This window comes from Solanum pennellii, chromosome 7 (genome assembly GCF_001406875.1).
Source record: "Solanum pennellii chromosome 7, SPENNV200".
NCBI classification, from domain to species: Eukaryota; Viridiplantae; Streptophyta; class Magnoliopsida; order Solanales; family Solanaceae; genus Solanum; species Solanum pennellii.
Genome location: NC_028643.1, coordinates 73,094,905 through 73,122,744, shown reverse-complemented (window position 1 = coordinate 73,122,744; position 27,840 = coordinate 73,094,905). Strand labels below are relative to the sequence as shown.

Below are 27,840 nucleotides of genomic sequence, written 5' to 3'. Positions count from 1 at the left end.
ACCAATAAAATAGCAGCATAACTAATCAACAGTCAGGGGTATTTACCTTTGGCAGCTTGCTATGAGTTGTAAAACATTGGCACTAGACAGGGAACGTGCACACAAGTAAAAATCTAGAGATAGATTACACCAAAATATTATCGAATATACAATTAACAATAACATACTCAGTATAATTAGTTATCGTGAATTGGATGAATGATGCAAAGGGGAGGGATAAAAGTTGGACAAAATTTTATTGCATTCAAGCATTTTATTTTCGGTAACTCTGCTTTTAATAAGCTGTGTTACGCTGAAATACATTCCCGATAGAGTGCTTGAAAAAGAATATTTATGTTATACAATTTTTCCCTATCTATATAAGTGTAAAGATGTGTGTATAAATGAGGAACATTAAAGTAGAGGTGAAGATAAATTAAAATTTCATTTATACAAATGTGAGAAAAATGCTTCAATCCTTGGGCCTCTTGCTCATTGATTTTCTCTTGTTCACTTCCAAGTATCTCTTTCTTAGCCTAATGGCTTTTGGTGTAACCTGCACATTAGCATAGGTTTATTTCCTTGGTTCAACGAAAAGTAATACCAAATTGGTTTTATTTTCCATCATAATCACCAATTTACACTAATGTAGAGAAACAACAAATTATTCGAAAGAAGTATTATAGAAAGTGTTATCTCTAATGCGAAGTCATTATCCAAATAATAAGGATACCTCAATAAGCTCATCGGAAGCAACATATCCTATGGCTTCTTCGAGGGACATCTGCAAAAGAACCATAGAACGTCAGGAGCAAAGCTTAAATACTATAAAATCCTTTAGCTAAGAGATTTTTGAGATGGACAATCTAGTGAAGTTCTAAATTTCTCATACTTCGTTGAACGCTTCACATTAGGAAATATGATAAAGTACAAATTATTGTTTTCCTGAGGAAGGTAAAAGTAACAGCGCAAAGTTTTGTAAGTGGATAAAGTACAAGCGAAGTAGAAACTCACAAGGCGGGGAGGAGTTAACTTGACGTTCTCATCCTTGCTAGCGCACCTTATATTGTTGAGTTCTTTTGCCTTAACCGGATTGACCTGTTTCATGCAATCACCCAAGAGTCACAAATGCACATGACAAACACTGTAAGAAATGAAATAACAGCTCCTTACATCAAGATCTGTATCTCGAGAATGTTCTCCAATAATCATGCCATCATATGTCTGCATATTATCCAAGACAAAGTAAGGTTCTGCATATTATCCAAGACAAAGTAAGGTAATAGTATTTTTATATTCTTCAAAAGAGCATGTGATTGACAATGCTATCAAGATCCCTGATAGTATACACATTGTTTTCTATCTTTACTTCAACACTTCGAATTTTATAAGCCTTCAAATTGCGAGGACTCTGGTCCTGTAATATATTATACATTCCACAGATAAAATATCTCCTAATCACCGCTTTTAAGTGATCACAACTGGAATGACATCAACATCAAAGCTATCAGTACTAGGTCATGCATATTTGAGATCACAAAAATTTTTGGTAGTTAACCAAGGTTGATACTCTTTTTACTACTTCTAAGGAAAGAAATTAGGACAAAAAGTTCAGTTGAACCACCTCCATTGCAGGTGCCACAAAGAGAACTCCACGAGGTTCTAAACCCATCAGTGCATGAGCAGTGATTAACCCACGGCCCATTGATACCTGTTCAACCAATAGGAGGAGGTACAGTTATCCACAAATTGAAACTGGAGATTTATATATCCTTTGTCCAAAAACAGAAGATATAATATCAAATACAAGTGTGATATGACGATTTTTCAGACATATGTTCAAATCTGAGCTAAACTGCCTCAAAAGGCTACTGGGAAGCGGCATTTGATGTACTCATAACAAATATACTAGACAATTGGAAGAGAACATAAAATTCAAGGGAATTTTGGGATCAATTAAAGATGTTTTGAGAGAAAAATGTTATATTTATTCGGACCTAGATCCCGTTTGGATTGGCTTAAAAAAAATAGCTTTTAAGTCAAAAAATAAGAAGTCAAACTTGAATGACTTTTAAGTCAAAATAAAAACCAGGGGAGTCCTACTTTTGGTTTTTTAACTTTTTTTTAAGTTATTTTTAACCTTGTCGAATACTTGCAAAACCTAAAAATAACTTAAAGTAGGCTTGACCAACTTTTAAGCCAATCCAAACAGGCTCCTAGCCTCTTAAACATGGTAGGAATGTTAAAGGATCTCAAGAAGATCATTCTGGAGAGTACTGGAATACAAGCTCCGGTACACCAGCAACACATTGTAAGGCATGAAAATGAGAAATGGTAACTATGAACCATGAACGTCACAAGTTGTAACAGGCCAACAGACAGAAAGTACTAACTTGTTAGGGACACACATTTATGCAACGGTGACAATATTTAAAGTAGAAATTGGCTGAACATACTTTAAGCTGAGTAGAATAGGAGATGAAAGACATCCCTGGCAGAACTGAGGGACACGCTATTTGTACTTCACAATTATGAAACAATAGCATCTTGAAGATGGCAAGAGGAATAAAGAAAGAAAACTCAAACATGTCTTTACAGGGTAGTAAGGATGCTTACTAGAACTCCTTTCCTGACATTTCCAAGAGGACCACGATATTTTTCATAAGCTGCACCAACGAGAAAGAGGCTAAGAATAATGAAAAGTTAAAACCATATAGCAGGCATCCAAACATGCATTAGATGTAATTAAAATAGACAGAAAAAGGCTAAAGAATAACTCCAAAAGAATTAGAGCTTTGGCATTCGCCGAATGAAAATTTGTTATCTATATATGTATCCGTGAATTGATTGTGTTTATGCACAGATTACCCATGCATCAATCTTAAATGTTAAAATGGGAAATAACTTATTTTGAAGTGCCTATTCAGAAATCAGCATGACAAGTCAAGCTTTTCTTTACTCTTGACTGTCGAAAAAAATAAGGGGTATTAACACTTTTTTTTTTTTTGAGAATTGGTAAGTTAGTATTCTTCAGCATTAGGACATGCTGGCTACCTTCAAAATTCATCAGAAAAATCACAAATTTTCTATCACTCTATAACTTGATCTACATCCACTAAACATAATTGTTCACATGATCTATCTTCAAAACATTTTTTATTCCTTCCTCTCCACAGACCACCATATACATGATGATATCAACTTTCCCCTCTCAGTTACTAGTAAACTCTAATTTTGGTCTTTGTGATATATGACTAAAAGCATATTTAACATTCAAAGAATAAATGTCCTTCCATATAGGGAAATATGGTACATTTACACTATTTTTAGAACTATATTACCCTCAAAATACATGAATAATAAATTATGTAACAATTAACAATTTGAAAGTGGTGACTCCACAAAGGAGAGGGTTCCAAAATACATATTTCAATTAGTTGAAGGTCAAATGTGGTTATCACAAGGACCAATATCAGAATATGTTGTTGATATTTGAGGGACAAAGAGTTATATTAACTGTTGCATAATTTAATATCCATTTATTACGAGGGTAATATAGTTTTAAAATAGTGTAAACGTAACATATTGCCTATATCGAAGGACCCGAAGGACACATTAATTGAATGTTGAATATGCCTAGACATATATCACAAGGACCATAACCAGAATCTCAACATTTGAGGGACTGAGAATGCAAATTCCTTGCTCCCTGTCAAAGATAAAACTGGCTCATGAAGAACCTCAGCCGACCAAAAGCACAGAGGATAATTTTAAGAAAGAAAAAGAGAGATGGTTTACCCAAGGTGGATTCAAATAAAGAACAGGGAATATAAAGAGGGGTACATTTGGAACACCCATATAATTTCTGGAACCATCTAATACCAGACAAGAATGTGTTGGTACAAAGTTCAACTAAGCTAACAAGCTCACATCCACATATTGCTACCACATACTTGCCTTTCTTTTGCAGTTTTGCTATCATTATATAAATAGGCATGGAGATCCTACTGTGACGTGCACAGCACGAAATTGGAGAAATTATCAGATAAACCTGTCAGGAAAGTAATAAGATAAGTTGAAAAGCATACTCAGAAAAGCCCGATGCATAAATCCAGAGCCACGGGTGTCACTGCTGAACACACTTCTATAGCCCACTAGCCCTCTGCAATAGGTCAGGGAAAATTCAAATTAGGACAAACTTAACAACAAAATTAATCATCAAGATTGAGAACATGCTGAATACAAACAGGTGCGAAATGTGAATATATAAAGCATGAATCTGAAGTCTACAGATTTGTTAGTTGCCTCTAATACGATCTTTTGAAGAAAATGCATTGATTAATCATTTTAACAAATTGGCAATTAGCTTTGTCATTCTGTTAACCAAATAATAATCTAGTCATATTTTAATCCCATACTTCTGGGTCGATAGGTATACCTTGAAATACAAAGACAAGATAAAAGGAGGATAGAGAACAAACAATATGCCCAGATAAGACTCATAAATGTAGCTATTTAGTACTTTATTTTACTTAAAAAAATGCTCAGATAACTACCATTTGGTATATACATTAAAAGAGAAATCAGTATCATAATTCTATCCAGGAAATGCAAGGAGGGATGAACAGGATACTATTCCGAAAGGAAGAGATAAAGAGTGAGAGGGAGGTAAAACCAATCTTCTAATTATGTATCATCATGCTCTGTACAGTAATAAAACCTGCAAAGAACAACTGAAAAAATACCTTGAAGGACATGTCAAACACATTCTAGTCCTTCCCATGCTGCCAGGAACAGGGCCCATGTCAGTAACTTCACCTCGCCTGTGAGAAAGTGCTTCCATGACCAAACCTACGTGCTCGTCATCAACCTGGAAACAGAAGATGGTCCCAAGAGGTTTGGTATAAATTCTGAATAAGTAAAAGACAATACTGTAGGTTTATGCAGAGTAGTGCACCTCAATAGTCACTTCTTCAATTGGCTCAAGCTTAGTACCTTTCTCTACTTTGTACCTAAACATACAGACATTGCAAATGCAATATTAGCAGTTTATCACAAAGGTTACTGGTGAATAATAGATACTGATGGCACAGATATCATTAGGTCATTCAAGACACAAAAAAAATACCGTCTTAAATGATGCTATACATGTCTTGTCAACCATAGATATGTAAATATGTGCATATACTGGAATATGCGAGTAGACGTGTATGTCTAGTTCTAGTAAGCTTTAATCAAAAGACCATTCCATGATAGGAAATAATTCTCTGGTCCTGTATGCTCTGTATCTCCTGAATAATTGAGTAATCATAACAACATTTACCAATTCACAAGTTAACAGTACAGAGTAAGAGTATGCAGGCATATCAACATGTGATTCCTAGCAAACCAGTCTAGAATAAGGACAAAGGAGCTCACATGACTTTAGGTGGGGAGACAGAGAGCTCAAATCCTTCACGTCTCATGTTCTCAATTAAGATACCTATTATGAACAGGAAAAAACAGAGAGGAAGAGTTAGGTGATTTGTAAAATTCAAGCGAGAGATTTCAGTGGACTGCTTGATCCGGTTTAATTTTGTCCCTTATGAACATATGAGACGAGCACAAATACTGACAACATTGTTGTAGGTTGTTACACCACACAACTCACCTAATTGAAGTTCACCTCTACCCTGCACTTCATATGATTCTGACGTACTGGGGAGAACATTTATGGCAAGATTCGTTTCTGATTCAGCTAGCAGCCGGTCACCAATTTTCCCTCCGGTCAACTATAAAAAGTACAGAACATTTTAGACAGTCACCAGAAGAAAGAACCAGTAGTTTCAGCATTCACATTTGCCCAGGCAGTTAAAAAAAATAAGGACTCATGCTTTCTGAAATTTTTTGGAAGTCCGAATGGACTCATCTCTCTTCTTCTTTCCGGACAAAACTAATCTCTGCTCAAAACTTCAATAATGTGTTGATACAATGGACACTGGTTCCGGAATGCTATATTTCAAAAATAGTAGCAGTCTTCTAAGTGAATGCTTGCTGATTAGAAGAAACAATCTATGAGTTTACTTCATTTCCCACATATTTCAATAACCTATATAAGTTTAATACTTCGCACATGTATCAAATAAAAAGCCAGTAGAGGCATTTGAAACGACAAATGAGGATTTACATAGCCGACCCCAACTAATTAGAAACTGAGGCGTAGCTGTTGTTGGACATCTGAAAAACCCATCAATTACTCTGCATACGGACCACCCTATCCTATAGATCTTCATTATCCATTCCCAATTATATGCTTCATGTTTTCCAGAAAACGTTTTTAAAACTGTAGAACAATAACCCTTCAATAACAATAACTACAGTCTATTTCAGTTTATGCTACAGGAAGTAAGGAAGAAATAATAGGCAGTCTTTCTTATAGTAAAGTATACAATTACGGCAAGTTATAAGAGAAATCAATGAACTAGTGCTGGCAAATGGGTGGGTTGGATCAGATATGGACAGGTTGAAAACAGTTTAGACAAAATGGATAAATTATGCAACCATCCATAACTACGACAGATAAAAATTGGATTAATATGAGTATCTATATTAACCATTGCTTGGTGTAGACTGTAGAAGACCTGAAAAGTCAGCAAAACTTCAAAAACAAAGAACCGATATACATATGATAGATATCTTCACCACCACCCCCTATTCTCCTCCACGGATATTATAATATTAATAACTTATATCTTGACGTATCGCATTTTGGAACTGGAACCAGCTGCCCAATTTTGCGGCTGATTCTTGGCTTATGAAATATAAAGTTAAAACTCAGTGATTTACTGTCTCACTTTTTTCATGCTCTATATGACATAAGTGTTGTTCATGTTTTGTTGATGAAGGTCTTCAGCTATAATGTTTAAGTTAAAGAACAGTTCAAGAGGACTGACGATGAAGTAAAAGTTTTCCACCTTTCAGGCAGCTAGATTCTTCACATTTAAAGTGAGTTGCATTATCGATATCCATATATTATGGTTGGTTACATGGATATGATCCAGTTTACACAAATCATTTATGATTTATCCAACCCGTATTTAACAGGGGATACCTGCATCTTTAATCCATTTTCCAGCACTACTTTTGCTACTGCCAAATTACAGAGGCTGTCAATTATCATAGTATCCCCAAAAATCAACATCCTAGCTTCAGTTATTCTTCCTATGGACTGATACATCTGCCAACAACTCTATCATAAGAGATTGACTACCATTTGATCTATTTCTTTAAGATAGAGACCTCACCTCCATGTCCTTGCTCAAAATTCAAAACTATAGATTATCAACCTCAATCAAAAGAAATGATCAAATTTAAAAAAAAGGAAAAAATATTCTAATTAAGATCAAAATTTACAAAGAACATAAGATGCTTTGACACAAAAATAATGCATGAGTTGGGTGTCACTTTCGGATACATTCTCACAGAATTACAGGGGGAAAAGACCTCAACTATGACCCTCCACAGAACGTGCAGCTGGAAAGCAGAAGCAACTAAACACAAAGATCTCACAAATAGGAAATAAGCGGGGAAATTATATACTTACATGAATACCATCAGAACCAGCTAAGGGAGAATCATTGACACCGAAAGTCATGGAGATGGTAGGGGGGTCAAGCACAACTGTGGGCAGCGCTGTCATAACCTATCAAGTTTCAGAGAAGTTCCAGAAAAGGTTAAGAAATTTAGCTCACAAAGAATTCGGTGCCAGAGACATGTTACAAGATCAAGAACCACATACCACGTGGACATAAAAAAAGGGAACACAAATCAGGAAAATATTATTGAACAAGTAACCAGTAATAAAATGTATCATCTAATGAAGTTAATAAAGACTAGTCAAATTTAGGAGAAGGAAGTAAAACAGTGGTAACCATAACAACTTAGATATCAACTATTCCTTGGTCTTAATTCTGAATCAATTGACCAAAATGTATATTAAATTAAACAGTCGGTAGTAGCTGATTAGACTTCCACAATCGAGGATATCTCTGTACATTGATTTCAGTTTTAAGCATGTACGACTTAAGGAATGAAAGATGAAACCTAGCCCATTTAACAATTATTACTTAAACCATCATATTGCACTTAAACGACTTCCTATTGTAATTAATTTACCTACAGCAAAAAAATTAGAACAGCCCCAATAGTATCACTTTAGACAGTGTAAGTTGGTCTGTAGGCATGAAAAGGTTGGTTTCCACATTCAAACACAATGCTCTTGATGTTTATCTAGGAGAAGTCATGACTTTCTTCAGGGGTCATAGGGTTTCATGTTAGGAACGCTTGTGTATGCTACTGAAGTGCCTTTTCCTATTGTGCACAGCATTTTCCTTCTTTGATGTGAAACTTATCTTATATAAAATAATGCCAGCAGAATTTCCACCCACACAATGACGAGATTCCCAGATCAAAAAGAGCAATAGAACAAATAACACGACTTAGAAACAAATAGAATTGCGTTGGATCGTTAAATGATGAAGAAGTCACATACCTCTGCATTCGCAACTGTGTGTCCAATTGTTGGACTTGACAAACCTGCCATGGACACTATGTCACCTGCACCAGCACTATCAACTGGATCTGCTCTCATACCCTTCTTTTTCATCAGCTTTACAACCTATGAAAGTTTAGACCAGTAAACAAGAAAGGAACAGAAATGAAAATTAGATGACAATTTCAAAGCATGGCACTAGCTCAGGGCTTAGAATTCCAATAATAAGTAAATAAATAACTAAATAATAGATCCTAAATATAGTCCTAAACATTCAAGCTTGAAATAAGTCGTTTTGAGTGCTAAAATACCTTCATCCGAATCTACATGAGCTATCAATAACCATAGCTTTCCTCTAAAAAAATGACTTACTGACACATAATAAAGTTGCCTGTGACAGCCATGGAAGTTATAATTGACACCTCGTAAAATAGATTATTTAAGTTATTAATCTCCTCTGTTAACCAAAGTACCACAGAAACATATCACATGATTAAAATTCTGTTACACCTAATTCTCTGATGCATGGTTTTGACTATTTGACACCATAGTTACCCGTGTTGTGGAGTTCAATTTAGTTTGATTACCTCAAATTTTGCCAAAATTCAAAAAAATTATTTGATGACTATATATACAATAATTTACTAGATTTTCAAATATCTCTCTAGCATCTTAAAACATACTTAAAGTTACAAAAATGGTACAGAGAAGATTTCCCCTTAGTTCTGGAGACAACAGACCTTCCCTTCTTCAATTTTTACAGTTCCATTGTCTGTGTTCTTCAGCCCTTGTACTTTATCACCAACACGAACAACTCCACAAGTTACACGACCCGTCAAAACACGACCAAGATAAGGATCTTTCTCCATCATGGAAACCTGAAAGCAACTATTAAGCATAGCATCTTCTCAAGGCACATAAAAAACAGAAGTACAAAGATTCTGAAAGGATCAAGAATAGAATATCATCAAACAAATGTGAACCCCAAGAAATAAAGAAAGTTATCCAATATGAACAATAAGCGGTCCTTCAATGGAACAGTACATCTAATTAGGGCCCAAGACGTAAAAAGTTGATCCAATGAGTCAAACAAAGATGGAGGACCTTATTTCTTAAGTTGCAAATTACCTTTCAAAGAGGACAACCTAGCCACTAGGCAAGGTCTAAAATCACCTCCTCTGTTGTATTTGATAAAAAGTGGTCAGAGGAATCTTTGACTAGATTCTTCGAAAGGAACCGTATGGATCAGATAAGTGGTCAGAGGAATCTTTCAGCTCTTGTGTACAAATCCTAAATCTTGAGCACCTTACCACTCCCCCTCTTCATCTGTTTGAAATGACTTCTCACCTATTAGTAAATTGACTAAATTCTTTCTTTACACCCCGAAAATTTCCAAGTTAAGACCTGAAACATTCTTCATTTGTGTATTATAAGGTCTATCGAGTGATTCTTAAATTGTTCTTAGGTGTCCATTATTTAGTGCGGGAATGGATTTGGATTAAAGTCACTAGAATAGCCTAGCATAAAGTTGAGTTGGAAGTTTCCATATCGATTGAGTTTTGATATAAGATTCTACTTTGCTCAACTTCAAATGATCATATCTTTTAGAATATGAAGAGTTACGTGCCCCGTAACCTATCAAATTAAAGGTATTTATGTCTTCTTTCCTACGCCATCAAGTTTGCATCATTTGAAATAGAGAGATACAATCATTTTTAACTGATTTGAGCATTCAGTGACGTTTTAACCAACGGGAAAGCACTAAAAAGGGTTGTTTTATCCCTAAGAAGACTGTAAACGAATTTAATGACTAATAAAAGGCCGAAAACAATCAGATTTTGATCTCTTGAATCTCACATTATCTTCTCTATCAAACCCTAAATAAAATCAAAGCATAAGACTTCCAAGCAAGATTCTTTCAAATGTTTTTTCAAGGTAAGTCCTTCTCCTAGAATTTCATTAATTTCAACTCAAATTCCTTCCTACAATTATGAATCATTAATGAGAATCTTAATTCTTGGCCATAGAGTTTTCAAGTAAATAATTCAAGAATCTCAATAAAGATTTTCTTGATCATTCTCATTAAAGCTAGGATTTCAAGTCTTTCAATCAAGTTATTTTTCAAACTTCTTCATGAACTTTATTCTTCTAGGTATGTAAGGCTATTCATAGTGTTGGACTAGTTCGTACTTACGCCCTACATCTAAATTTAGCCGACAAAAGTTATGTTTAGGGTTTTATCCTAAAAAAGTCACATGAACCATATTGTTGACTAAGCATAACTATTGTTGACTGAATTTAGATGAAAGGCATGAGGACGAACAAGTCCAACACTATGAATAGTCTTACATAAAAGAACAAAGTTCTTGAAGAAGTTAGAAAAAGGAACTTGATTGGAAGACTTAAAATCGTAGGAGAACAATCACGAAAACTTTTGTTGAGATATTTGAATTAGTTTCTTGAAAACCCTATGGCCAAGAATTAAGATTTTCATTAATGATTCATAACCGTATGAAGGAATTAGAGTTGGAACTTGGAAATAATGAAATTTTTGAAGAGGACTTACCTTGGAGATAAGTATTGAAAAAGATTTGGAAGAATCTTGTTTGGTCCTATGCTTTGATTTTCCTTAGGGTTTAGCCTTGGGGTTTGAGAGAGAAGAAATTGGTGGTGTAAGAGATGGGCCTTTTATTGGTTAAGAAATCTGTTTAGGTTTATCTTAGGGGTACGAAGACAAAATGACCCCTTTTAGTGTTTTTCGGCCGGCCAAAGCGTCACTGCATGCATCAAATTACTAAAATGATTAAAACTCTATACTCCACTGCATGTCATCAGACTAGTAAATGATTATAACTCTCTACTCCAAACTCCGAATGATGCAAATTTGATAGTATTCGAAGGAAGACTCAAATACCTTTAATTTGATAGATTATGTGTCACCTAACTCGTCATATTCTAAAAGATATGATCTTTTGAAGTTAACCTAAGTAGAATCTTATATCAAAACTCAATCGACAAGGAAGCCTTCAATCAAACTTTGTGCTAGAGGAATTCTAATAACCTCAATTCCTTTTTTTTGGTAACTAGCATATTACTAGTAACCTTAATTCATAACCAAATTCATTCACACGCTAAATAATTGACATTAACCCCCAAGAATAATTTACGAATCACACAATACGACCTTATACACAAATGAAGAATGGTTCGAACCTTAGCTTAGAAACTTTTGGGATGTAATATATCCCCTTGGAATCCTACGTCCTCGAATGATTGTTGAACAGAGCATGGGAAGAAAAGGATTTACTCTTATTATCATATGAGAAATCTCATCCTAAGAATACTACTCCCTATCACCTATTCAATAAACTTTGAGTTCTAATCAAGAAGTACCTAATGCATCATTCATTCATCCACGTGTTATCAACGCCACATTCAAGCCTAGAACTATAACCACTCTATGGAATCTACTAGCCAATCCTTCTAAGAATTCCTCGTTCTCTCATCACCTCTACCAACTAAAATTTCACTAGTTACTACCCAGAAACAGCCTAATTACTCTCATCTAACTATTGCTCATCCTAAAACCTCATCCCCTTCTTCCTCCACATTTGTAACCTTTAAATGGAATAAGCGCATCATCACTGTCACAATAAGAAACATCAACCCATTGTTATCTATCATCACACAACTACTATCAACATCACTCTCAAAACAAAAAAAGATCACTGAAAGAGCTTTAGGGTGAAAGATCATAAGCACGACTCATTTGAGAATTTTGATATAAGAATATGAATGACGTAACATTACGTTGTTGAGCCCAAGTAACATTCGCTTGTAACCAAGTGGGGCATTAAAGGGGTTGGATGTTGGATAAATAGCCCAATAATATGTAGAGTCTAATGGACCTCTCGAGAGGCCCGATGCTATGAGAACTAACTAGTGGTCCCAATGGAATCAGAGCCACTCATATGTCAGCCTTGTCAATGTGTGCCAAAGTTCAACTGACTTTACGCAAAAATCCAAGTAAAGCGGGACAAAACTCAGGGTTGAGTCTAAGCAATTTCCATACAGTGGGGCAAACCTCAACTAGGAGGTTGAGTCCATAAAGGGGTTTATGTGATGCCCTAGCTTAAGATAAGAGATCCCACATCGATAAAATACAAGAGATATGTTAGGTATATGAGTAAGCAGACCTTACCAACTAGTGATACATTTTAAAGTCGTGCGGGCCTAGGCCCAAGGCAGAAAATATCATTACCAGGCTAGGCGTTTAGATTTATACAGCCTGCCTGACTTTTTCCTCACATAGGCTTCTTTGATTGATTGTTTAAGCAAAGTGTCTCCACTGATAAAGGTATGTTCATCAACTCTTCTTACAACATTATATCCATTATAAATTTATCTAGATTAGTTCTGGTCTCGGCACAACACCACTTCTTAACCTGCCTCCAACGATTTCTTTCTCAAAATCAAAGAGACATTAGAATATTTTTCAATTATAAAAGATAACAGCCACTAAATAGTGTATTCATTTCTATCTTACATATATTCCCTTAATCACCAAATGAATATTAACACGCATCTTACTTCTAAGACTCTCATAACAAGCATTCAGCAACTTCTCCATCTGCAATACCTCTAGCCAATTAAAAAGGAATTTAAGTAAAATATTTCTTTGGGAAAACAAAGAAGGCACGAATTTCTTACCCATGGGCCATGGAAGTGGTACTTGGAAAAAAGGAGGTAATCAACAAAGTACAGCAAAATGTACAATAGCTACATGTACATAAGCTGAAATATATGAGAATTATTACCAGCTTTGGCACTTGCTACGAGTTTAATTTTGCGAAGTTGCATAAATGGCTATTCACCTAAATCATTTATCTCAATACAACATATGAACTAAGAAATGCAAATGCAATACTAACCAACATCTGAAAAGGGGCATCTAGGCTGGCACTCGGTGGAGGAACATGCCCAACAATAGCATTGAGCAATTGTGACATATCCTTCACATCAGGAGGACTTTTTGTATATGTGGAAGATGCCCATCCTTCTTTAGCTGAAGCGTAAAGAACAGGAAAATCTAGTTGTTCCTCTGGAATAGAATAAAACAAGTTCGATCAGAAAGGTTGACTTAAATTTCAAATGCATAGAAGCTATTAAATATGTAGTTATGTATGGAGGGAGGAAGAGGTCCAAGCAAACTGACTAGAAGAAAGGAACTTGGAAATTTTTATGAAAGTAATTTTCTAGAACCTGAAGCACCAAGGTTTGCGAAAAGATCAAATACAAGGCTCTCAACTTCATTACATCTCTCTTCAGTCACTGCATATGTATAATTGAAGAGTTAATATAAACCATTAAAAGAACTTGTGATGAGAATAACCTCAGAAATGTAATACCTGCAGGTTTGTCTACTTTATTGAGAAGAAGAATGGGGCGTAAACCATATTTAAGGGCCTTGGCAAGAACAAATTTTGTTTGTGCAAGTGGACCTTCACCAGCATCAACAACAAGGACTGCTCCCTCAACCATGCCAACAACCCTCTCGACCTGTAAGAAAATGAAAAGTGAAAAGCTTACAATTTTCTTCATGTCAACCTAACAACACAAGGCAACACTTGGAATAAAAATCAATGAAACACCACATGACAAAGTCAGATTGATGGCGCACTTGACACAAGCTCCACTTCTTTTTTTTAACATGAAGATAACATATAAACAATAAACAAAAGCTATTGCACTTCAACAGGGTAAAATTGAATTCACTCTCATCCAAAGAAAACATCAGATATATGCAAAAGGGCTGACAACGAAAACAGTAGCGGATTGTCTAAGAAAATTTTATCAAGCTAGTGAAAGAAAATTTTGTTTAGGAGACTTTTTCAAATATTTTTAAAGAAGTGCTGGTAAGGTACTTCTCATTCAAAAGCGCTTCTTCCACACACATAAGACTCATACATCTTCAAACAAAGAAAAAAATACAACTATCAACTTCCACAAAGTTCTTATTCAATATTTTTTGCAAAAAAAACTTTCCCAAGTATTGTCGAGACGGTTCCTCATGACAACCTTTGCCACTGAGTATCTCTTTTACAACAGTCTTACTTTCAAGGATGTAACTAAGGAGAAGATGGAATAACAGTGTTATGAATCTTTAGGGAAGGATCGCTTCACCCGGACGATATATAAATTCACCTTGTTGAAGAGAGGCTGAAACCTTTTCATTTAAAGAGAGAACTCTGATCCCTTCAACTCTTCAAAGGGAGACTAAAACTTTAGAGTTCAATGGAAAAGAGAAATCTAATCTCTCTCTTGCTTTTTCCTGGAATATGACTATTTATTCGTCAAAAGCCCCTTTAAATAGGAGCCTTATTACATGAATAGGAAGTCTAATTCCTATGAAACTGGAGACTTAAATCCTATTCCAAACTAATAGCTTAACCTAATCCTTAAGAAACTATAAAACATAAACCCCATTCTAGAATAATAAATAAAGTTACTTAAATTATAAATAAATAATAAATAAATAAATCTACTTTAAAATATAATTAAATACTTAAATTAATTGACTTCCTCGCATTCACAACGAACAGCTTCCCCTAGAGCAAATAGTAGCTTGATCAATCATTTTTCCTCTTCACTAAGCCTGAATGACTTCCCAAAATCTTGAAATAATTATGATTCTTATTAACACAATACCAAGAGATCCATTTGTTGATTTCAAAGACAATCTGACACCTGGAAATACTTCTTGCTTTTGGAGAAATCAATTAGAATGTGTCATCCTAATACAAAGAATATCAACTTTTTTCTATTTTATCAAACCCCCCCCCCTCAAAATCTAAATAATTCATCACTTTCAAACACTGGAACACTTAAAACCCAAGGTAATAGTATAATTACCAATTCTTGTAGTAACTTCTATGTGATTTATATATCTGACATTGACTGATTGTACACTAAGGAAAGAAACACAAAATGAAAAAGATAATAAAAACACTTAACCACCAAAAATCTTCATAAAATGAATACTTACTTCACCACCAAAATCTGCGTGTCCAGGAGTATCCACCATGTTTAGCTCTTTGTCCTTCCACGAGATGGATGTAACCTTAAAAGTGTTAAACGCATATCAGAGCTCACCCAAATTTGGTCCAAACAACATAATTAATGGAGGGTTACTTAAATAGATATCAGAAGTGTAAGCAACCATGTTTGAACTTAAATTGTGACCCATTTTGTATTCAGAAAAATAAATATAAGCAAAAAAGCAAGGCCCAAAAAACACAACAATATCCTCATCTTCAAAAAGTGAAATAGCATCTACAATTCGGCCTGTTAGTTTAAACTTCACTCATCCCAAACTTATGAACTCAAATTATTCAAAAGTCAAATAACTTCTTCTTCAGTGTTATGTTAAACTACGGCTATTTCTTTTTATTGTTTTAAAACCCATATACTATCTGTTGATAAGAACAATCAATTACGACCTGACTTAAGCTGAAATATAATCAACTAACCTAGTAATAAGCCATTTATTTTAGCATAGACAACGTGGACAAAAATAAAATACATCTTTTTATGAAAAAAATAGATTAACAGAAATTATCAACCAAGGCATCACAAATCATCCCAAAATCTAGAAGTTCTACATGACATGTTAATTTATGCCTATATGCTTTCAAGTATGAGATTGTCATTCAAAAATACTTCTCATCCATAAAGAACTTCGACAATCCCTCCAGAAGGAAAATAAACACAAAAATAAATCTCTGAGAAAACTTCTAATCAGAGCATAGGGGAAAGAACAAAAAGTAAAAAGGAATTGGACGCTTAACTTCTGCTTCTAACTCTATGTTCACTATGATTCTATGACTGCCTTTTTTTCTTTTTATATGATGATATTACCTTTGTAGGGGGTGTCTGGAATTGCTTTTTTTAAGTGGCTTACTATACTATAAGCTAAACTCCATAACTCTTATGTTTCACAGACACTTCCAAAACTAAAAAAAAAGCGCTAAAAGCCAAAAGCTGCTTAAAATAAGTCAATCCGAACACCCACATAGTTTACCACAAAAAGCATTTACAGTTTACGATTTAGGGAAACTACATTTTCTCTCTAACTGATTTTTACCCTCTTAAATAACATCATCATGCATTTGAAGTGTTCTACGACTTGTAAGTCCAAGATGGTGTAACCATAAGACGGAGAGGAGCAAAAATTTGCTATAAAATTGTTAAAATATAACACAAGCAAAAAATCTTAAGAGTATCACTTCAAGTTACCTCAAATTTGATGTCAGTAAATGTGAAAATACTTTTGATGTGTTAAACCCTTCAAGTGTAAGCACAGTGTAAAGTTTTAGGCATTCATAAAACCTCTCAGTTAAAAAATAATCAACAAACCCTGAAGATAAGGGTGAAGGAAACCAACTATGGACTAAGGCTGAAAATAAGGGTAAAAAAACCCAATTATCAACTAAAGCTATCAAAAATCAGTATCATCCATATCTGGCTCAGTAAATATACCTTGTTGTAACTTTCAACACTCTACTACCAACCCCATGTACCAGCCTTAAGTCCGGCCTTTCTTTCATATTGCCGGTGGAAGCTGTAGCTTGCTTTCACATGGTGACAAGCTCTAGGTTTTTAATAATCACCATTACCATGAGTATTTAAAAACCAACATACATCTTCAAAATCACAGACAGGTTCCTAATACCAGAACATTAAGCTAAAGAACCTAAAAGCACCATTACTGTATATATTTTAAAACCAAACATACATCTTCAAAAACACAGAGAGGTTCCTAATACCAGAATGCTAAGCTAAAGAATCATATTCGATCAGCCATTAACGAGTAATCTAATGTAGGCGGATTTGGTCAGGGAGATGCAGAAATAGTACTTCAAGATCCATTAAGCATACTAGTCCCTAGTGGCAATCACAAAACATCTTAATCTTAAAAGAAAAATTTAAATCCATATAAAGATTAAGTACCACCAGGCAAAAAATTCAATGAAGAAAAGCAACTCGTCGACTAAAAATCAACATCATCCATATCTGGCTCAGCAAATATACCTAGCTGTAACTTTCATCACTCTACTACCAACAACACGGTAGCAGCTGTAAGTCCGGCCTTTTTTTCATCATTGCCAGTGGAAGCAGTGATTCATACGACTCAAAGTGACAACCCTTACAATTCTGATACCCTATATCATCACAAGTATTTAGAAACCAACATGCATCACAGAGCAATCCTGAATACCACTAACAGTGAGTTGTGCGTCAAACTCACATAGCATCTTCAAAAACAAAGAGCAGTTCATGGTAATCTTAAGAATCATACAGCTGGTCCTCACGAAACCTCTCACTCTTAGAAGGAAAAAAATCAAATTAGTACACAGATTAAGAACCAGGCAAAAGATTGGAAGAAGAAAACCAGCCCATTGGTTAAAACTTTCTAAGATCAACATCATCCATATCTGGCTCAGCAAATATACCTAGCTGTAACTTTCATCACTCTACTACAAACAACATAGTAGCAGCTGTAAGTCCGGCCTTTTTTTCATCATTGCCAATGAAAGCAGTAACATAGCATCAACCCTTAAAATTCTGATACTCTACATCATCACATGTATTTGAAAAACCAACAAGCATCTTCAAAATCACAAAGCAATCCTGAATACCACTACAGTGAGTAGTGAGTCAAACTCACATCACATCTTCAAAATCCAAGAGCAGTTCAAGGTATGCTAAAGAATCATACTGGTGGTCCTAATGAAACCTCTTAGTCTTAGAAGGAAAAAAATCAACTTATACACAGATCAAGTACCAGGCAAAAGATTTGGGGAAGAAAACCAACTCATTGGCTAAAACTTTCTAAGATCAACATCATCCATATCTGGCTCAGCAAATATACCTAGCTGTAACTTTCATCACTCCACTACCAACCACATGGTAGCAGCAGTAAGTCCGGCCTTTTTTTCATCATTGCCAATGGATGCAGTAGTTCAGACGACACATTGTAACAACCCTTACAATTGTGGTGTCCTACATCATCACATGTAATTAAAGGTCAACATGCAACTTCAAGACCACAGAGCAATTCTGAATACCACGAGTGAGTACTGTAGTGAGTCAAACTCACAAGTCACCGCATCTTCAGAATCACAGAGCAATTCATGGTCTAATGATTGTAACAATTCCATCTTAATTCTAGCAACTATGGTTTTTATCTTAAGATTATAAGGTGCAGGAGGGTGGACCTTTTTTTGTAGATTTTACCACATGATTATGCATTTTTTATTCCGAAAACTCTATCCACCTATAATTCAATTGGTATAAAAGCTATGGACCAAGTGAACCCGACTTAATATATACAGTTGAATCCAGCTACAGTCATAACATGTATGTTACAAAAAAATGAACTTTGTTATAGAAAAGCTTCAACAATATCCGCATAACCAGTGGCAAATAAGGGATTTAAATTAAATACCTTAGAAGCAATAGTGATGCCGCGCTCTCGCTCGAGGTCAATAGAGTCTAAGGCACGCTCGTGAGGTATATCAGCGCCGCACTGACGAAGCAGCCTATCCATGAGAGTAGTCTTTCCATGATCGACGTGAGCTATAACCGCGACATTCCTGAGCCGTCCAGGATCCAGAGCGCCGCCGGGTGCTGTGGCGGCGGAGCCAACGGGGGCGGTAGCTGTGGCGGTGGAGAAAGCTCGAGCATAGGATAAAGGTTTGATATGAGAATAATGAGAGGAGAAGAAGGATCTCCTAGTGGTAGACCAGAGAGATCGAAGCAATGGACCGACCATTTCGAACTCCAAAGAGAGAAATGGCTGTTACTGCTTCTCTGCTAAATCTTAGTCCTCTTGTTTATTTAGGGGTTTAGGGTTTAAGGAAAATGAGTCCAAATTATAAAATAACATTTATTTTATTGGTCTTAGAAAAAATATCCTTTCTCTATCAAAATAAAAATGAAAAATGGTCTAAACTATTCTTGCATTATAAATTATTATCAGATATTTTGGTAAAAATATATAAGTGATATTTAAAATTGAATATCAAAGTAATATATTGTGAATGTATAAGTTTTAATTTGGTTCGGTTAGTTCTTTGATTTTTTTAATAAAAATCAAATCCAAATAAAATTGGTATGATTAATTTTTCGATTTGAATCGTTTTTAACCAAATCGTGAACAACTCTAGCTAAGGTAAAGAAAAAATACTAGGAGCATGTTTGGTTCAGCTTAAAAGCTGGTCAAACTGACTTAAAAGCTGGTTTTTGACTTATTTAGTTGTTTGGCAATACTCAAAATAACTTATTTTAAGTTAAAAAAAACTTATTTTAAGCCAAAAGTTAAAAGCTGGGGTAGGGGTGCTTTTTTTTTTTAGCTTATAAGTTGTTTTAAGTTGACCACATTTTTATCTTTTTGCCCTAAATATATTTATACAATCTCCAAATTACCACATAACCCTAACATCTCTTTCTTTCATTTTTCTCTTTTCACGTTTGGCATAGCAAATTCAGCACTTTATCCAAACGCATAACTGCTTATTTTAAAAGTAAGTTTCAGCACTTTCAAAAGTACTTTTTTAAAGTTGCTTTTATTAAGCCCATCCAAACGGGCCCTAGATTCTCAACTTTTGTTATTATAAATATATGTAATGAATATCAAAATTAGGTGTATCTCAAGATTCAATAAGTTTTTTCAATTGTAATTTAGGGATAAAAACATCTTTTTCTTCTCTATTCCCCCTCTTGCATTTTTGTCCCTTAGTGACTCGAATTCGTAGTCTAAAATTGAAAGTGAGGGTGCTTATCATTCGACACTCTCTCCTAATACGTAGAAAAAACACAATTTAAAGAAGTGAACCTAGTTCAAGAACATAAAAGGAGAAATTAGTAAGAATCAAGGCACATGTAATTCTTACATGTTCGCCTATTACATAATCAGGAGGAGTTGAACTCCTTTAGCGGAAAATTACATTGTTTATATATGATTAAAATTAATGTTTATGTATATATAATACATATTGAACCCCTTTAACTTTTTCGTGTATTTATTTTTTCAAATGTTGACCCCCCCTCCTCAAATTATAAAATATTAACGACTGGGGTATCAAAGTTTTCAATCTCCAACAAGTAATTTATATCTATAAATATTGACTAGTTTTATAATACCTCTTGTCTATTTCGCGTGCCCAACTCTTGCATGGAAAAGGGAATCAATCGACCTATTTTGCCTTGTGACCTTGCATCAAATTTAATTGTTCCTTCTTAATCAGAGAAAGTCTTAAATACTTTCTTTTGAGATATCTGTTCCTTCGAAATCAACCATTAATACAAAGAAAAGTTGGATTACTTGTTGGTCATAGTATATACATAATCAATTTTGATTCTTAATTAAAAATTTAGAATAACATTTTACAACTTTCTAATTAATCACAATTATTCAAATCTTTTATTATGATGACTTATTTATGCACATATTATGACTTATTTATACACATTCCTCCATAAGAGGGTAACTAGCTTGCATAGCAATACCACACATTCCTCCATTATCACTTGCCCCCCTCTTAATTTTCATATAACCACTTTCACCCCACATAGTACCCCATGAATTTTTTACTATCCAATATTTCTCACCATTATTTTCTTCCACATCATAGCCAATTAATGTCACAGCATGATTTAACATATTTCCACAATAGCCAGAAAATACCCCTCTAGAGTATAATTGAAAATTATAGCCACTTGCATCAATAGCCACTGATATTGGTTGTCTGTTAATTGCAACTTGAAGTGATTCCTCATTTGGTGGTACTTTTTCATAATTACTTATTCTAACTTCATGTTGTTTTGCTTTTTTTGTGTTACACTTTTGTTCTTTTCCTATGTATGGATAATTTTTTGAAGTTGTAATTCCACCATTTTCCATTATGTAATCAAATGCACTTTCCATAAATCCTCCTTTACATCCTTGATTGTCTGAGTAAACATCGCAATCCATTAGTTGTTGTTCTGATAGTGACACAAGTTTTCCTGTTTTGATCTTGTTGATGCCCTCTATTGCTGCTACTGCTGAAAATGCCCAACAACTTCCTGCATTGTAATAGAGCTCAGTGGCGGAGCTAGAATTTGAAGGAGTAAACATATGAACTAGTCGAAGGGGGTTCAACATCTATTTATATACATCTAAAAAATAATTTCGATCATGTATATATGGTAATATTTTCCGCGAAAGGGGATTCGGATGAACCCCAAAAGACATGTTGGCTCTGCCCCTGATAGAGCCCGGCCCGTTTGGATTAGCTGATCGGAAATAGTTGTTAATCTAATTCTATAAAGGAAATAAGTAATTCTTCTATCTGTCTACTTTTACTTGTTATGATTTTCTTTTTTAGAGTCAAAACGATAAGAACTTTGATTAATAGTTTACGATGTATTTTTTAATCATATTAATATGAAAAAAATTGTAATTTATAGTACTTTTCGTGTAATTTTTGAATATTGAAATATAAAATTAATGTAATCTAATTTAACTTTAAAAATTAGTTAAATTGACTTTCGAAAAACACAATATGACAATTAAAAATGGACGGACGAAGGAGTATATGTTTGGATGGATATTCTGAAACTAAAAATAATTATTAGTTGGTATTGAATGGTGTAACGATCACTAAATATTTAGTGCAGTTATTTTCGCACATATTTTGATTGAATCGATCTGAAAGAAAAAAAATAACAATTATTTCATATGGAAAAATTAGGAAGTCTCACACTTTTTCAGTGAAAATTTGTTTTCCATCTTTATTTTTTCGGTAATCTGATTCGATGAAAAATTAGCAAATAAGTCATTTGATACGAAGAAAATACCCCTCAACTTATAAGTTTACCCAAACACGCTCTCATAATATAATTTTTATGTTGGTTGTTACGTACCACAACTTTTTTGATCCTTGATTGGTGTAACAACCCCATCCTTCCTCCAATCAACACCAACCGGTAACGTGGATGTATCATACGACGTAACATTATTAATGTCTTTTTGTTCCTGCATTGGTTTTTCGTAACCTAAATAAATAGAATTAAATTCTCGATTTGTCATATCTGCAAAAACATTATCAGTAAGGGTGTAAGAAAGGTTTAGAGAATTGAAGAAATCAATGAATTGAATATTTGATTGATAAATTCCAAATCTCATATTCCATTCAGCTTCATTTTGGTATTTTCTTCTGTATTTTTTGACCCAATTTTGGTACCTATTGAGAATTATTGGATCATCTTGACTTGCATTTGTGACATAACATAAGGTTAAGAAAATTAATAGCATAAATTTTGAAAAAGTAATATAAGATGGCTTCATAATTGCCATAGATTGAGTATTGGTTGTTTAATTATTATGAGATTAATTTGTACATCAAATAACATTATGTTGATGAGATGATTGTTAATCGTATACGTAATTATTTGATAAGTTTTTTTCTTTTTGTTCATGTTATTTGCATGGTTTGGTTTATTGTTTAATTTGTTTGTGTTTAGTCTTTTACGTTTACGTCTTGTGTTTATAATAAGGTGGATTTGAATAGTGGACTAATTCTTTCATATTCGATAAATATGAAATGTGAAATGATGTCCTTAATTTTAATTAAAATTTTAAATTTAAATTTAAAAAATCATATTTTTTTAATTAAATCTTACACGACGTAAACCTGAATTATCAAGTGAACAGTATAAACCAAATTGAGGTTAATTAGCATGCAAGGACACCAAGAATTTTTCATTTTTTTTTACTGTGATTCTTTTACATTCATTTAATTATTTTTCAATTTTATGTTTAGCAGAGATCAAGATCTAGTAACAAATAACAATATTTTAGTATTATTATTATTATTATTATTATTATAGTAATAACGCAAATGGGCCAAATAATATTCCAAACATATGCTAGAAAATCTTGAGTTCAGGTGAGATGAGGACATAAAGATCCGATCCAATTGGATATTCTGCTTAAGCTGGACCATTAATCTATGTTGCTCGACTTTTTATAAATGGCGATATGTATGTATAATTTTTTTTAAAATATTGTATTTTTAGAGAATTCGATACAGTTATATATGATATGCGAAGAGTCTGAGCAACATAGTCAGTAATCATATTGACTCACCAATCCCTTAGTAGATACCCCCTATCTTTTTATTTACTCTTTTTTTCACATCATAACACACTACAAAAAATATTAATAGAACTAGCAGAATATTATAAAAAGTTTACATTGTTCATGAATTACAGGAGATTGTTAATTTTAATGTGATTCATAAATTGCGGGGGTTCCTGACTCCCAGATTCACAAATTCACAAATTGTTGGGGTTTTGATTCCCAGAATATGAAGTACAGGTTTAGTGATATTAATTTGGGGGATTCAAAACCCCCCGCAAATAACCCCTTGCTACTAGTAACAAGGACTGGTGAAAAACCCCTGCAATTTAATTGTGGCAGACCTAACAACAGAGATTTTTGCGACTGTCATAATATCAAATTGCGGAAATTACTGATTGCCGCAATATGTAATTTTAAACCCGTAATTTGAACTTTTTTTAAGTGAAGTAAGAGGAAAAAAGATCGAATTGGACATTACTAATAGTCAAGAATTTATTGTGATTTGAACTCGTAACAATATGATTTGGTAACTATACTGGAAATTGCTCTAATATTGTATTAGATTTTGCTAAATTATTATGTTGCGAACATATTAGAACAGATGCAGAGTTTGAACATCGCACAATATGGCGTTTAAGTCAATTCGTTAGATGATTTCATATATTATTTTAAAATTAACCGTCAATTTTAAAATAAAATGAAATTAAATATAACGAATCTGAAGCGATCTCATAATCAAATAAGTTTGTGAAGAAGCAAATCATGATTCGAATCAAAGGATCATGACTATTAAACTATCTTAACATATGCAATTTAAGAAAGGAAAAACTTTAATCATTAATTAGCAGTTGCTTAAAGTTGAAGTGTTGGCGACCCAATTGTTATTAAAAATTCAATGTCGGTTTAAGTACAAAAGTTAAACTAACTTTTTTGTTAATCATAATGATTGGTGAACCCCTCAAAATATTAAATGACAAAAAGTTCAAATTGGAGATGGAAAAATTGCATACAATATGATTCACTTTCATTTTTAATCGGTCCTAAATAAAATGATATATAATTTAATTTTAAAATGACCATTTCACTCTTAATGAACTGATATACAGAACTATCAATAACTTATTTAACACCACATATTTCAAAAGTCTTTCTTTCTTTCTCATTAATCCCGTTTCATGTCAAACTACATTATATAAATGAAAACAAATTGAATACTATATACAAATTTTTATTTTTCAATTTCTCATCTGGTGTAATATAATGCACACATTAAAGCTCGACTATTTCAAATTCACGCTATATAAGGCCTCATTTAGGAGAAACCACTTCCTATCAAGAATTTTTTCATATATTCAAATCCATAATCTTTAATCCAAAGTGTAAATAACTTCATATACCGCACCATATTCTTCGATCATGATTTTTCTCTCTATATATATAGTGGGGAGAAAAAGGTGAGATGTCCTACATGTGAAGTTAGTTTGGAGACAAAGTAATAGAAAGAATAAGGTGGCGTGCACAAACCATTCACATGCCTTTCCCTTTTCTCCCACAGCTCATCTTCCACATTCTAACTTCCCTCTATTCCCATGCACCTATCCATTTTCCTCATCATACTCGTTTTGTCAAGTCTCACCACTCACCACATTGATTGATACAATGAGATGTTCTTTTCTTAGTATCATTTTTTGATAGTGTTTACTCATGTGCTCTATGTTTGTTTTCTTTGTGTGATAATTCATGAGTTGGTTTAGTGTTATGAGGGAGTTATATGTGTGAATCGAGCGGAATTGAGTTAAAATTGATCGAGTGAATCAAAGTTATTTGGAGGTGACATGCATGTATATATTTGAGTTTGGTGTCACTATTTAAGTTATATACTAATTAAATTTATATTCTTGCATGTTTATTTTTTTCTATACTTTTCAGTGTGAATCTGAATTTAGTTGGACTCTAATGTAGGTATCGGACATCGTGTGAAAAACCAAAATTTTTTTTTTTGTTTATGATAACTTTAGATATATAACTAAAATTCAGACATGTTTATTTGAAGTACAAAAAATTTTAGACACATAGATTGAAGTTCAACCTTGTTTGCCTAAACTTTAGTCGTTTTTGTCCGATTTTAGTTAGTTTTGCGTCAAGTTCATAGGCGTATGGCTAAAGTTCAATCAAACGAATTAGTCATACAAACTAAATAACTGAGTTACAACTCAATTCGTTTAATTTTTATTAAGTTTTCATTTTTTAAAAACAAAAAGAACTTAAACATTATTTTCTCTTTTTAACATTTATATGGGCTCAATTGAGTAATTAGTGAATTGTTCACTCAAACTTAATAGGCCGGACGAGTAATATTTCATGAGCTAATTTTATTAGCTCGATCTATACAATATTTCTGATTTGTTCAATTTTTGGTCTCATATAATATTATTTATTCTCAAATATATATTTAATATTGAATGTATTAGACTTGCACGTCATAAGCTAATTTCTTAGGTTGAATTAAACTTGAACATATTATATATTAAGCGTCCCCCGAGAAAATAAAGCTCTTTTTCTATTTGTATGATCTTAAAACAATTATCATCAAATTATTAATTAATTAATATTGTAATGTTTTATTAAGAATTGAATTCCACTCAAGCCCAACAAGATGAGCATGGCCTCTTAGAAATAATATACAATTGTGAGTATGCTTGTGTTTTCAGTTTTATTTTATTTTATTTTATTTTACATGGTTTATAAGCAAAGAGTCCTCTTATTAAAATTATATCATGTCTTTTCATTATTGGCCATCCTTTTAAAGAAAAATTCCCCTGCGTATATATAATACCGGTATCTAATAAACAGAAATATTTTTTTGCATTTTGTATGAATACAATTTAATCTGTTTTGTAAAATAATACTTTCTTCGTTTCATATTAATTGATTATTTTTCATTTTATATGGTACTGTGAAAATTCTGAATAAGAGGTCAATTTATTAGTTTATCTATTATTCTATTATCAGTATTAATAAACATCAAGATAGTTTATGAAAAATATGCTTTATAGCATAAGACATATGAATAAATAGTATTGGAATATATATAAAATAGTTATAAACTTTTTGAAGGAAAAAAAATCTTTGGAATTTCTTAAGTTGTGTAGGCTTCCGAAGATTATTAATTGTCGGGATAAAATGATATTTAAAAAAAAATAATTTTAGATTAATTTAGTAAGTGAACAAGTAACTAATAAAGGATACTCAAATGACTTGTCTAATTGTATATTTGAACACTTGATAAATATTTTTATTTCGGTTCAAATTTTAGAAAATTCTTTGTGCAATGTGAAATTCCTTATCTCTTTTTAATTATACACAAATGGAACATGTTTGAGATTTCATAGCTTATTAAAACAAATGCATATAATTAAAGAAGTTGACATAATTTAAATAAATTAACTTATCTAAGTTATTTACATTTAAATATATGCACAAAAGTTTTTTCATAAGTGAATTATAATATTTATCATGTATTTAAGTGCTTAATTGGAACAAATCATAATTTAATTGTCCTTTTTTTTACCTCTTCCTTGAAGCTTTCACCTTCTTTAATTTTCCTCCACTTAGTAATCAAAATCCACAGTCTCAAAATTGAAGATAAAGTATATATTATTCAAAGAATTTTCTTTTATAATAATTTGAGTATCTAAATAAAATTTAGGATATTGATAATATGTTATGTTCAATTTATTTAAGACAAATTGAAAATAATATGTTCTAAGAAAGTATAGTACAGAGGTACTGTACAATTCTAAAGGGACATGATGATTTTCACATGGTGAATATTGGATTGATTTATTTTTGATTAATATCATACCCCTAAAGTTCATGCAACTCTCTGATTGACCATCCAAGTCAATCAGACGGTGTTCAATAGCACGTGTATGGTCAAAGGCGAAAATACGATTTTATGTTGGTGGATTTTAAATTTTTAAAAATAATAACGATTTAAATTATTACTTTTTTTATTTAGCAATTATTTTTAATTTTTTTATACATTGAGCTATAACGTATTTAAATTTTTTTATTTTTTATTTTTATATAAACACACATTTCGCAAGTACAAACAACTTCGTTGGGTGTACAATGACCACTA

General features: G+C 33.1%; 2 protein-coding genes and 4 non-coding genes across 7 annotated transcripts; all 6 read right to left on the bottom strand.

The window, feature by feature from the left end:
• Positions 1 to 213: 213 nt before the first annotated feature.
• On the bottom strand, positions 214 to 19,443 carry LOC107025929 (GTP-binding protein TypA/BipA homolog). Of its 2 annotated transcripts, XM_015226722.2 has the most exons (19): positions 19,017 to 19,443; positions 15,555 to 15,629; positions 13,918 to 14,068; positions 13,772 to 13,840; positions 13,441 to 13,610; positions 9,250 to 9,387; positions 8,510 to 8,635; positions 7,562 to 7,660; positions 5,630 to 5,750; positions 5,398 to 5,461; positions 4,937 to 4,991; positions 4,725 to 4,849; positions 4,068 to 4,141; positions 2,596 to 2,645; positions 1,604 to 1,690; positions 1,153 to 1,203; positions 994 to 1,077; positions 713 to 763; positions 214 to 535 (listed from the first exon to the last, which is right to left on the bottom strand). In XM_015226722.2, the coding sequence occupies exons 1-19, from the start codon at positions 19,341 to 19,343 to the stop codon at positions 452 to 454; spliced, it is 2,001 nt and encodes a 666-aa protein (XP_015082208.1). In that variant the 5' UTR covers positions 19,344 to 19,443; the 3' UTR covers positions 214 to 451. The 2 variants fall into 2 exon arrangements, 1 of the variants encoding a protein (XP_015082208.1); XR_003579446.1 differs by lacking the exon at positions 214 to 535 and having other exon boundaries at positions 1,153 to 1,232; positions 19,017 to 19,438.
• On the bottom strand, positions 17,030 to 17,122 carry LOC114078140. The gene has a single exon (XR_003579684.1). It is a non-coding gene; the product is annotated as a small nucleolar RNA snoR113 (small nucleolar RNA).
• Positions 17,582 to 17,676, bottom strand: LOC114078137. The gene has a single exon (XR_003579681.1). It is a non-coding gene; the product is annotated as a small nucleolar RNA snoR113 (small nucleolar RNA).
• On the bottom strand, positions 18,004 to 18,098 carry LOC114078138. Its single transcript, XR_003579682.1, has one exon. It is a non-coding gene; the product is annotated as a small nucleolar RNA snoR113 (small nucleolar RNA).
• Positions 18,423 to 18,517, bottom strand: LOC114078139. Its single transcript, XR_003579683.1, has one exon. It is a non-coding gene; the product is annotated as a small nucleolar RNA snoR113 (small nucleolar RNA).
• Positions 19,444 to 20,970: 1,527 nt separating the features above from the next.
• Positions 20,971 to 22,915, bottom strand: LOC107025610 (zingipain-1). Its single transcript, XM_015226379.2, has 2 exons — positions 22,478 to 22,915; positions 20,971 to 21,637 (listed from the first exon to the last, which is right to left on the bottom strand). Exons 1-2 carry the CDS (start codon positions 22,908 to 22,910, stop codon positions 21,033 to 21,035), a joined length of 1,038 nt encoding a protein of 345 aa, XP_015081865.1. The 5' UTR covers positions 22,911 to 22,915; the 3' UTR covers positions 20,971 to 21,032.
• Between the last annotated feature and the right edge of the window lie 4,925 nt (positions 22,916 to 27,840).

Coding starts and splice junctions, on each gene's coding strand:
- LOC107025929 (XM_015226722.2), bottom strand. CDS start 19,343: ATGGTCGGTCCATTGCTTCGATCTCTCTGGTCTACCACTAGGAGATCC. Junction 15,630..19,016: donor GCATCACTATTGCTTCTAAG/GTATTTAATTTA, acceptor AACACTTTTAAG/GTTACATCCATCTCGTGGAA. Junction 2,646..4,067: donor TATGCATCGGGCTTTTCTGA/GTATGCTTTTCA, acceptor TCGTTGGTGCAG/CTTATGAAAAATATCGTGGT.
- LOC107025610 (XM_015226379.2), bottom strand. CDS start 22,910: ATGGCAATTATGAAGCCATCTTATATTACTTTTTCAAAATTTATGCTA. Junction 21,638..22,477: donor CAAGGATCAAAAAAGTTGTG/GTACGTAACAAC, acceptor ATTACAATGCAG/GAAGTTGTTGGGCATTTTCA.